Source organism: Meles meles, chromosome 11 (assembly GCF_922984935.1).
Source record: "Meles meles chromosome 11, mMelMel3.1 paternal haplotype, whole genome shotgun sequence".
NCBI lineage: Eukaryota > Metazoa > Chordata > Mammalia > Carnivora > Mustelidae > Meles > Meles meles.
The window spans coordinates 3009141-3021475 of NC_060076.1; the positions used below are offsets into that span (position 1 = coordinate 3009141).

The 12335-nt window shown below is 56.6% G+C and overlaps 1 protein-coding gene across 2 annotated transcripts in view; it reads left to right on the plus strand.

Annotated features, from left to right (window-relative positions):
• The window catches only part of SARDH (sarcosine dehydrogenase), a 59752-nt gene that overhangs the window by 28233 nt on the left and 19184 nt on the right, over positions 1-12335 (plus strand). For both annotated transcript variants that reach the window (XM_046022974.1, XM_046022973.1), the window contains 3 exons: positions 4022-4160; positions 5635-5748; positions 11110-11257. In XM_046022974.1, coding sequence (XP_045878930.1) covers positions 4022-4160; positions 5635-5748; positions 11110-11257 — 401 coding nt within the window. The remainder of the gene's footprint in view (positions 1-4021; positions 4161-5634; positions 5749-11109; positions 11258-12335) is intronic.

Here is a 12335-nt window from a genome sequence, read left to right on the forward strand (position 1 = left end):
GGGCTGTTGAGCTCTTTTTCTTTGTTTGTTTTAAAGATTTATTTATTTATTTGACAGGCAGAGATCACACGTAGGCAGAGAGGCAGGCAGGCAGAGAGAGGAGGAAGCAGGTTCCCCGCTGAACAGAGAGCCCCCTGTGGGGCTCAATCCCAGGACCCTGAGACCATGACCCGAGCCGAAGGCAGAGGCCTTAACCCACTGAGCCACCCAGGCGCCCCAAGTCAGGCTCTTTTTTAAAAACAAAACAAAACAAAACACCTTTATCGAGATAGAATTCCCGTACCATTCAACCCGTCCGTTTCAGGTGTACAATCCTGTGCTTGTTAGTGGCCTCACGGGGCAGAGCAGCCGTCCCCACAAGCGGGTGTTAGAGCACTTTGTCTACCTGCAGAACAAACCCGGCCTGCTAGCCGGCACCCCTGCCCCCCACCCTCTCCCCACCGCATGCCCAGCCACAGGCAGCCACTAAGCTCCTTCTGTCCCTAAGATTCACCTCGCTGGGACATTTTAGGGCGCGGTCTTTCGTGCCCGGCTTCTTTCACCCAGCGTGGAATGTTCCAGGTCCATCCACGTTTTCGGGCGTATCCGGGCACCTTTGCTCTGTGCTCTGGGACTCTTCCATCCCACGGACATGCTACAGTGTGTGGCCGGACACTTGAGCTGTGTCCACATTTCGGCTGCTGTGAACAGTGCCGCTAGGACCGTGCATGGACGGGTGTCTGTGTGCACCTAAGTGTTCATTTCTCGTGGGTACATGCTAGTGTTGGTGGATGCCGGCAGTTGCTGGGTCATGGGGGAACTTGCTGCTTAACCTGTTGAGGACCTGCCAACTCTTTTCCAAAGCCACTACGCTGTTTCACATTCCCACCCACAGTGCCGAGGGTTCTGACTTCTCCACGGCCTCGCCACCACTTACGACTCTCTCTCTCTTTGATCCCAGCCGTCCTGGTGGGTGTGAAGTGGAGAGTCTCTCGTCGGGGTTTTGAGTCGCATTTCCCTACCGACTCATGGCCTGGAGCATCTTCCCACGTGCTCACTGGCCATTCCTCCGTCTGCTTTGGAGAAATGTCTATGCACATACCGTGCTCGTTTTAAATGAGGTTGTTGGTCTTTTTACTGAGTCAGAAGAGTTCTCGTTATATTCAGGGTACACGTCTCTCTCCAGATTTATGTCTGGCGCGTATCCTCTCCCGCTCAGTGGGTCGTCTTCCCTTCCTTGGTGGCGGTGTTGGCAGCACACAAAAGGTCTCAGTTCTGGCCGAGCCCAACTGATGGCTTGTTCCTTTTTCTGCTTGTGCTTCTGCTCCAGAAGGGCCTTTCCTAACGCCCTTTTCCAAGCCACGAAGATGGACCCGTATATTTTCTCCTAAGAATTTTATGGTTTTAGCTCTTATTCTTAGGTCCGTGACCCACTGTGGCTAAGGGTTGTGTATGGTGTGAGGAAGGGGTCCAACTTCTTTCTTGCGTGCGGCCGTCCAGCTGTGTTGGCGCTCGTGTTGAAGATCGCTGCTTCCCCCTGGCCGTGGCCTTGGCGTCCCTGTGGGAAATCAGTGGACCATAACCGTGAGGGCTTGTTTCTGGGCCGTCAGCCCCGTTCCGGTGATCTGTATGCGTGTCCTGTGTTAATACCCTCCGTCTTGATTACAGTGTTGTAATGAGTCTTGAAACGTGAAGCATGAGTCTCTTCTTTCTCAAGACTGTTTTAAGTATTCTGGGTCCCTTGCATTGCCGTATGCATTTTAGGATCAGTTTGTCCATTTCTGCCAAGAAGCCAGCTGCGATTTCAGTGGGGGTTGTGTGGAATCTGGATCAATTTGGAGAGCATTGTCATCTGAGCCCTAGTCAAGTCTTCATTTTGTAAACATGGGATGTCTTTCCGTTCATTTAGGTCTTCTGCGGTTTCTTTAAAAAAAGTTGCCGAGTTTTTAGAGTATAAGTTTTGTACTTGTTTTGTTAAATTTATTTGCCAGTATCTACAAATCCTTTTTGATGGTGTAAGTGGAGTTATTTTCTTAATTTCATTTTTGATTGTCCATTGTTAGTGAAATGAAGAACAAAACAATAGTTTGTATTTATCTGTTGTACACTGACCTTATGTCCTGCCACTTTGTTGAACTATTTTGTTAGTTTTATTTTTTTTTTTAAATTTTGTTTATTTATTTGACAGAGATCACAAGTAGGCAGAGAGGCAGGCAGAGAGAGAAGAGGAAGCAGGCTCCCCGCTGAGCAGAGAGCCCGATGCTGGGCTCGATCCCAGGACCCCAAGATCATGACCTGAGCCGTAAGCAGAGACTTAACCCACTGAGCCACCCAGGCACCCCTATTTTGTTAGTTTTAATAGTTGTTTGGTGGGCTCCTAGGATTTTCTGTATGCAAGATCATGTCACCTGCAAATACAGATCGTCTTGCTCCTTCTTTTCCAAGCCTGATGCCTTCTATTCCTTTTTCTTGCCTCATCGCTGTCCTGACTAAAAACTCCAGTGCGATGCTGAGTGGAAGTAGCAGAGCAAACAGCTGTCTTGTTTCCGATCTTAGGAGGGACGATTTCAGTCTTTCCCTGTTATAGTATAATGTTGGCTGTGGAATTTTTGTGCATGCTTTTAATCAGGCTGAGGACGTTCCTTCCTATTCCTGGGTTATTGACTATTTTTATGATGAAAGGTGTTGGATTCTATGAAATACTTTTTTTTAGTATTTATAGGGATGATCATATAGTTTCTGTTTTGTGTTCCCTTCCATCAGTTCATCTGGGGATGGCCAACCAACCTCCCATTCCCAGGAGAAATCCCTCTTGATTGTGGTGTGTGTTCCGTTTTACATATTGTTGGAGTTGGTTCAGTACTATTTTCTTGAGGGTGTTTGTATCTGTTTTCATGAGGGATATTGGCCTCGTTTTCTTAGGGGTGTCTTTGACCAGTTTTGGCATTAGGGTAATGCTGGCCTCGTGGAACAAGTTAGGAAGTATTTCCTACTCTTGTATTTTTTTTTTTTTAATTTTGCAAAGACTCGGTGTTAATTCTTCTTTGAATGTTTGATAGAATTCACCAAGAAAGCCATCTGGGCCTGAGATTTTCTTTATAGGGAGTTTGAGTTACTAACCCAATCTCATTTTGTTATGGATCTGTTCAGATTTTCCATTTCTTCCTCGGCTTTCGTTACTTGTGTCTTTCTAGGAATTCGTCCATTTCCTGTCTCACATGTTTCAGACAGGTACGTGTGGTATTCCCTTATAATCTTTTTATTGCTGTAGGGTGGTTAGTGATGTCCCCTCTTTCATTCCCGATTTAGTACTTTGAGTCCTCGCTCTTGTTTTCTTTGTGAGTCTAACTGAAGGTCTGTCAATTTTGTTGATCCTTCCAAAGAACCAACTTTGCTTTTGCTGATTTTCTCAACTTTCCTATTCCCTTTTCTCACTTAATTCCATTCTAATCTTTATTGTGTCTTCCCTTCAGCTTGCTTCTTTCCTTTCCTTCCATCTTTCCTTCACTCTTCTTTTTCCAGTGTCTCCAAGAGGGAAGCTGAGGCATCCATTTGAGGATTTCTTTTCCATGGAGGCGTTTGCAGGGGTGAGGTCTCTGTGAGCACGGCCCTGACTTCGTTCCCTCCAGTTCTATGTACTGCATTTCCACTGGCATCCTTCTCAATGTATTTTCCAACTCCCCGGGAATGTTTGCTTTGATCCTTTGGTTATTCAGGAGTGTGTGGGTTAATGTCACTTATATGTGATCTCTCCAATGTTCCTCCTACCATTGACTCCTAATGAAATTCCGTTGTGTTCCAAGAACATGCTGTGTGTGATCTTAATCCTTTTGAACGTACTGCCTTTTTGATGGCGTATGAGGCTCCCTGGAGAGTGTTCCCTGTGCTTGAGAAGAATGGTCATGGTGTGCTCCAGCTGGGAGGGGCAAGGGGGCGTCCTAAGAGCAGGTGCGCAGCAGAGAACCCTGCAACGAGCCCATGCTCCCCAGAGGAGGCACATCTCAGAGCTCACACAGCATCCCTCCTCCATGGAACTTTACAGATCAAGAAGGAGTGTCTGGCCTGCAGAGGGGCTGCTGCTGTGTTCAACATGTCCTACTTCGGGAAGTTCTACCTGGTGGGCTTGGATGCGAGGAAGGCTGCCGACTGGCTGTTCTCTGCTGATGTCAACCGACCCCCAGGTATGAGCTCCAAAGGACCATGCTCCTTTCTCACTCCATTGCCAGGAAGAACTCCAAGGACAGAGCTCTGGGCACCTACGCTGGCCGGCTGAACCTGTCCCCTCTGGGCTCCTCTAGCTCATGGCTCTGCCCCTGAGGCTGGCCCCATGCCCCTGCATCTGGACCCCTTTGCCTTGATTGCCAAGTCCCAGCCCTTAGGCCCCCAGCACCGTCTTCCTTCCCTCCTCCTGCCCTTCCTTTCCCTCCTCCCTCCTTCTCCTTTACTTTGTTCCAGAAAGGATACAAGGCAGCAGACCTTCAGGAAATGTCTCCTAAGACTGTCACCCCGATAGGAATGCTCTCCCCAGACAGGGTTTCCAGAATGAAATGAAAATCCAGGATGCTCAGATAAATTTGAGTCTCAAGTAAAGAAGGAACAATGTTTTCCTGTACGTGTAATATTTGGGATCTTCATCTCTTTTCGTATTACCTACTCTCCACCCACATGTCCGTCCACCTGAAAACTCAACCCGTCCCCTCTGTATTAGTGTCTCGGGGCTATTATAATGAAACACCCAAACTGGGGGCTGTAAATAATCAAACCGTGTTGTCTTACAATCTGGAGGCTAGAACGTCACGATCAAGGTGGCAGCAAGGCTGTGCTTGCTCTGAGACCATGGGTAGGACCCTCAGCAGCCTCTCCAGCTCCTGGTGGGGCCAACGGTCCTTGGGGTTCCTTGGCTGTGGGTGCGTCCCTGCGGTCTCCGCCTCGATGTCGCACAGGCATCTCGCTGTGTCTTCTTCTTCCTCTAAGGACACCACCGTACTGGATCAGGGCCCACCTTAAAAACCATCTTAATGTGATTACATCTGCAAAACCCTGTTTCCAAATAAGGTCGCATTCATGGGTACTCGGGGTTGGGATGTTAACATATCATTTTGGAGGGACACAATTCAGCCCATTACACCATTTCCCCAGCCAACCAACCCACCTACCCACGTATGAACGCACCCCCTGCTCGCCTCCACCTAAAGCTCCTGCTGATCCACACACTGCTCTCCGCACCCCAAACCCCGCCCGGCACCCCTCCATCCGCTTTCCCCTTCACCCCCTCCTCATCCATCCGTCTGTCTAGTCATTCATTCGAAACACAGTGGGAGCCTCAGCTCAGCCAGCATGGGCGCCCCAGAGTGAGTGAGACAGTATCCCTGCTCCTGAGAACCTTCCAGCATCGTGGTGGGTGGGATGGGGGGAGTCCAGGTCCCGGCTCAAGGCATGTCAAGAAGAGAGAGCCTCCGCTCAGGACCCTTCCCCCCCAGGGGATGGCGGCACTGGGGGGCCTGCCCTTTCCTCTCTGGGTCACTGGGTCGTGGAGGCGTCACTGGGTGGAAAGGCCTTTTGAGCGCCTCCTGTCACGGGGTTACGTAGACTTGGGTGTGCCGAGAGGCCGCCCGGCTGAGCGGCTCACACACCCTGGTTTTCCTCCTGCCCCAGGCTCCACGGTGTACACCTGTATGCTGAACCACAGGGGCGGCACCGAGAGCGACCTGACCGTCAGCCGCCTGGCCCCCAGCTCCCAGGCCTCCGCCCTGGCCCCTGCCTTTGAAGGTGAGCGGTGTCCCGCCGGCGGGGCCGTGTTGGGGTTCGTGGCTGCTGGTGGGGGGCGGACGGGGAGGACTGCAATTCCCTGCTGTGCTCGCAGCGCACGGAGCTTGGGGGACGAGAGGTCTCGGTTCAGGCTGAACGTCGGCTTTGTTCCGGCAGTGATGCTGAGCTCTAGTGCTCCGTGGTTCTGTCTTTGAACCTGTCCAGACCGCCGTGTTTCAGAGCAGCCACGCCATGGGGGTGCTCAGCGCATCTGCCCAGAGCACAGCGAGCCGGGGGGGAAGGCTCACTTGGAGACGTTAGCACCTTTCTGTCCTTAGCCTCTGTGCGGGGTCGACTTTCATCTGCGCTGCGTCCTGACTCAGGCTGGGGCAGGTCCTTGGAAGATAGGCAGTTCAGCACAAGCTGTTACTGGGTGGCCCTCTGCAGTCCCTTCACATTTTCTTGCATGCTCCCAGGGACAGTTAGCTCAGTACCTGTCTTCCCTGTCTGCAGCCCTGACTGTGGCCCTGAGCCAGATCTGCTTCCCCTCACTTCTGCTTCCCCTGCCCTTACCCCCTGGTTCCCGCCAGAGCAGTCTCATCTCTAATCCTGTGATAGTCTCTGCTAGGGAACAAGAGACCGCTGAGGTTCGCAGGGAGTGGGGAGCCCCTCTTTCTCCAGGCGGGAGCCCTGTTGCCACCTCTGTGAGATTGGATTTGCAGCGGAGAAGGGCGTCAACTGTGCAGTTTCTGTGTGGCTGACTGTGCCATCCAGGGCAACGGTCGGTAGGCTAGACGCGCTCGGCCCGTTCAGAGAAGCCGGCAGCCCCCCAGCTCCGGGCCTGTGTGGCCGACAAAGGCAGGTCATTCTCTGTGGGACTCAGGTGCCCAGCATGTGCGAGCACGCTCTGGCCTGGGCGCTGGGAGAGGGAGGCGGAGCGAGGGGCAGGCGAGCTTGAGTCGGGCAGGCAGGTGAGTTCAGTACGAGCTCCTGAGCGCTCACCGCGAGCCGGGCACCAAGAGCATAGCCACGACGCCCAGCGAGAATGTTCTGGCCTGCATGGAGTGTGTATTCCTGGTGGGGAGCAGAGGTGGTGGGACAAGTTTGCCTCGCTGGCCATGGAGTCCTTCGGGGTGGACGGAGGTGCTGAGGGCAGGTGGGACTCCCGGGCCTCTGTGGTAGCTGCTGGGCTGCGGTAGCCCTGGCTGGCTGGGGGCTGTGAGCCTGGGCGAGTGGTCTTACGGGGGGGGGGGGCAGGTAGGGCGTGGGGGGTCCTCCCTCCTGCTAGTGCTGGTGCAGAGATCAGGAGTGCCGTGGGCCCAGCGAGACGTGTGTGCTTCGTGAATGAACTCATCCTCCTTCCTTCCCCCGCGGCTCACACAGGCTTTACCCTCGGGCAGAGGCAGGGGATGGGGGAGGCTGTCTGGGGCCTCCAGGAGCTCATGGTATGGACAGACCACCACACGGGCAGACGGGCCAGGAGGAGACCATTAGAACACTGGGAGGGCAAAGAGCAGGAGTATGGAGGCTATGGGAAGGAGCGGAGCCAGGGTGAGGAAGGCTTCCTGGAGGAGGTGGCGTCTGGTCTGACTGTGGCCCTCCACTCCGAGCCTCAGTTTCACCATCTCGGGCGCGGGGACCTCGGAGCATGTTGTAAAGCTGTGCCACTGCCTACGGGTGCACCCACAATGCGCCTTTTGGGGTGATTCTGGGGGATTCCTGGCCCGCGAGTTTGAGGAGCTCTTGCCTTGCAGGGCTGGGGGACGGCAGGCTCTGGACCAGGCGGAGGGAGAAGGTGCTGGTGCTTCTGCAGAGCTCCAGCGCCTCCAAGTTCTCCAGGGAGGGCGGGCGGGGGGCGGGGGGGGGGGCCCGCGCTCAGCCTGCCGGTGGAAATGTGCGTGGCCAGGGAGGCACGAGGACACCTTCGTCACATCCCCGGCGGCTCTGCATCGTGCTGACGGGCCCGGGGACACGGCCAAACACGAGCAAACTGGTGGCGTGCAGACTTTGTTTTATTTTCAGCCTTAAAAACTGTACCGTTCCTGCCATGAATATGCATGTTTTAGACGGAGGGTGGGTAATTATAGCTGTTACATCAGATCACCGTTAAGTCAAGGGGATGTGGCGATTTGCATTCGATCAAGGTTGTGTACAAAGCAGCTGTCAATCCCAAACGTGAGCTCGCTTGATCTTTCATATCGCAGATGGAAAACGTGCTCGTAGGAGGCATTGCAACAATACCGAAAAATAGAAAATAAAATCTGTAGCCCCCGGCTCCCCGGCTGGGGCCCGAGCCCCAGGACTCTGTGTTAGCTGACCGCCCTCTCGGCCGTGTCCACTTGAGGGCAGGGCCTGAGCTGTGCTGACTGTGGCCTCAGGACCCAGCGCTTCGGGTCTTTGGTGAGGGACAGTGCCCAGAAAATGCCAGGTCCACCCACAGCCACCTCTCCGGCACCGGCGACCCAGTAACTCACGTCCTTCCGGGAGGGGCGTCGGGTGGCTTCAGAGAGTCATAGGGTGTGTCTGGGCTGGGGCAGAGGACATTGTCGACATTCCAATGTCCCTTAAGAGTCCCCATCCCAGGGACGGGTTGCGGAGGGCCCTTGGGGGCTGATTTGTCTTTTAGGTTTCTGCCCCCCTCTGTGCCCATCAGTTTTAAGAGAAAAGAGGAACCGCGATCAAACCGGCCAGTAGATTTTTTTTATCCTTGGATGCTCTCAACAGTCCTGTGGGGGCCCGTGCAGCTCTGCCCATCTTACAGATGAGAACACAGGCTCAGACAAGTAAGAATTGAGCCAGTGAGTCACAGAACCGCCCCTGGGCCAGGCTTGTCTGGTGCCAAGGCCTGTGTGTTTCCCCAGACAGGGTCCCCCTGGGGGTGGGGTAGTGTCCCTGCGAAGTGTCCCCAGAGGGGTAGGTGGCAGGGATTTGAGGAGCAGCCCTTTCTGCCCAGGCCCATGGTCCAAAGGACGCAAAGGTGCGTGCATCCTTTGGGTATTGTCCTGGCTGGAGGGAGATTGTGGGCAGGAGATAGACGCCAATCCCCGGCAGGCCACTGTGGGGAGGGGGTGGAGGTGCAGGGTTGGGGTGGATAAATGGGCCTCCTGGAGCGGGGGATGTTGGAGCAGGGTCCAGGAAGATGAGTGGCTGAGGTCCTGCGAGGCCCTAGTGAGTGAGGGGCCTGGATGAGGATGGGTCCTGGCCCAAGAGTGGAGCCAAGTGTATCAGAACCAAGGGGTCACGGGGCAGGCTCTGACGGGCTTTAGGACCAGCCTAAGGGGCATGGGAGTGAGGGTGGGGGTGTAGCATTGGGGACCGGGGCCAGGAGGGGACAGGTCCAGCCCTCCCGGCCAGTGGTTCTGCAGGCTGGGCCATGGGCGCAGAGAGAAGAGGCTCAGAGGCGGCTCTGGGACGTGGGGATGAAGGAGACAACAGGGTTGCGGGTGACCCGGGGCTCGGCCGTTTGCCAAGAAGTACCCGTAGCTCTGGTATTCAGGGAGGGCTTCCTGGAGGCAAAGGCCTCTGAGTTGGATCTGGAGGGCAGCGGGATTAGGGGAGCAGAAGAGCACATGGTACCTGGGGTTCCAAGGTCAGCAGTGTCCCAGGGCTCACCGGGACGGGGCGGGAGGAGGGCAGTGGGGACCGCAGCCCCTGTTTCTGCTCCTACCCCTGCAGGGTTGGAGAGGGAGGGTCCCAGAGCCAAGCTTCCGTTGGTGGCCCCCAGTGCAGCCGCAGAAATCTCGCAGGAGAGCCCTGGCAGCAGGTGCTCCTAGAGAGGGCAAGAGGCCCCCCGCCCCTTCATCCCCAGCTGGTGGCCACCAGTGGCACCCTCCTCTGCTAGGGCTAGCGAGGCGGGCCCACTTTTTAATTCCGGTGGGGGGCTGCCCCACAGCTGTGGGGGAGCCCCTGGGAAGGGCCGAAGGAGAGCACGTGAGGGGATTCTCCGGCCCCACAGGCCCCCTGGCCATCTCCACAGTGTCCACTAGCTACGCCCGGGTGCGGGGCTGGCGCTGGGCCTGCGAGGGCCGATGCCCAGAGCCAACAGAGTGCAGGGCAGAGAGAAGCAGCTGCCACACAGGACCCCGAGAAGAGGATGCCTCCCAGGGCAGACCCCGCCCAGCTGCCAGCTCTGGGCCCCTCCCTGAGGCCCCTCCCACGGTGGCTGTGTGCCCCTGGCCCGCAAGGCCAGCTCCAGGCCCGTTCCCACCGTGCAGATGCGGAAGCGGCCGGGAGCTCTGGGGTTGCCCGGACACCACTGCTCCGAGGCCAGGGGCCCTGTGGGAATTAATGAGGAAGGAAGGAAAGAGGCCGATGCGGGGGGAGCCACCAAGAAAGCTGAGATGAAGGAGACCCCGTACCCCCAGGCCACCTCCCCTGGTTCCTCCCCGAGATGTTGCGGGACCAGCAGGAGCCCACTGGGCTCAGGAGCCGCAGCCCTGCCGATGAGAGTACAGAGGCTCAGAGAGGCTGTGGGACGGGCCCAAGGCCACACAGCTATCCCAGGTCCCACATCCCCAGGGCAGTGGCTCTCCTAGGATGCTGGGCCGAGGCGGGCTGCCCTCCACTCACCCCCTGCCCTGGTGGCAGTGTGGCCCAGGCCGTGGACTCAGAACTGGACAGAGTCTGATTTTCTATCAGGTGACCTCCATGAACCTCAGTCTCCTTTTCTGAAACCCTGGTGTGGTGATGAGCGTCAGCCTCCTCGGGGGAATCAAGGGGACATATTTTTTTTAAATATTTTATTTATTTATTTGAGAGAGAGTAAGACAGAGAAAGAACACGAGCAGGGGCAGAACGAAAGGGAGAAGCAGACTCCTCTGCTGAGCAGGGAGCCTGACATGGGGCTCCATCCCACGGTCCTGGGATCATGACCTGAGCCGGAGAGAGAAGCTTAATGGACTGAGCCCCCCAGGCCTCCCAGGAAGGAAGGGGATATTGCCTATAAAGCCCAGGCCGATGCCTGGCCTCAGCAAGTCCTGCCAAGGCCAAGGGGGGACCTGGAGACCAGGGGCCAGGGGAGTATGGAGAGAAATGAGAGCCAGAGAGGAAAAGGGACTCCCTCACGTCTGCCCGGCACAGGTGGACAGACAGACGGAGCAGTCTCCCTGTGGTGTGCTGGCTGGGAGCGCGTCCCCTTTCCTGGATCGGGAGCCCTTTGAGAAGTGGGTGAAAGCCGCAGACTGTCCCAGGAGAGTGCTCCTTTGGCATGTGCAGCCCTTGGAGCCCCCCCCACCCCGCTGAGAAGCCAGGGCCCCCAGAGAGGGTCCCTGCGCTCTGCCTTGTGCTGTTTACTGCCGAGAAAAGAGCAAATACGTCCTCAGCCCAGAGGTCTCGCTGCCCCCGTCCTGCTGTCCTGCCCCAAGCCCGGTGCTTCTCTTCCAGGGGACGGCTACTACCTGGCAGTGGGCGGGGCTGTGGCCCAGCACAACTGGGCTCACATCAGCACGGTGCTGCAGGACCAGAAACTCCGGTGCCAGCTCATCGACGGCTCCGCGGACCTGGGCATGATCAGCATCCAGGGCCCGGCCAGGTGAGGAGCAGAGGGCGCCCAGCCCCGGGACCCAGCCCCCGGTCCCTCCGACCGCGTCGTGCGGGCAGAACCACTGCGGGTCCAGAACGGGATGCTCTGGTTCGCCAGAAGCTCTGGTGAGCCCAGAGCTGCCACGCCGGCTAAATTTTCAAGCGCTGGAACTCAGAGAAGCCCTTAATGTGAGTGTCAGACTCGACCATATGGCGAGTCGGCATCTGGGGGTTCCAGGGTCGCAGGAGGGCCCGTGTGGGTGTTGGGGGGTGTCTTTGGGTCTTTGATGGAGTCTGGGAGTTACTGATGCCATCTCGAAGTGGGCACAGCCAGTCCGGGGTTCCACCTGCTCCTGGGTGGCACGGAGGCCACTGCCCTCCGGGCCCAGACGCCTCTGCGATCACCTCTGATTAGGACCGCCGACGGGTGACCCAGTCCTTCCTTCGTTCTGTGTTTGCCGAGCGGCCTGCCCACCCACGAGGCATCAGAGCCTGCGAGGTCCTCAGCTGCGGGCTGTGCGTGGAGCCACAGAGGGGGCCCAGACAAAGGGGCACCCGTGCAGCTGTGCCCTCCGGAGGGATCCCCCCAGCTGGGCCTCCGGGAAGGGACTCGGCGGCGGGGGACCCATGGGAAAGAACGATCATGTTAACCACCACCAAGCATGCCTGTGACTCACCAAGCCCTGCACTGACCTCTCCTGAATCCACCGATAACAGCCCTGGGAGGGGGTTCTAATTATTCTCGTCCTTTTGGGGAGGAAAGAGGCACAGAGAGGTAGAGCTCTTTGCCGCGGGTGGCGCAGCTAGTAAGTTTCAGGGGCGCCCGGCGGACAGGCAGGACCTGCTTGCTGAACAAATGTATAGAATCTGAGCCAGTTGCATACTTTAAGGGTGATCAGCTTCTGTCCAGTGTTTGATCAGTATCCGCCAAGGGAACATTTGGGCAAGGCCCTGGAGGGAATGAGGGATCAGCCTTTGGAGCTCTCTGGAGGGGCGGGGTTCCAGGCAGAGGAAATAGCAGGTGCAAAGGCCCTGTGGCAGGGGTGTGCCCACGCGTGTAGGGAAAAGCAGTGGAGCCGGCTGGAGCA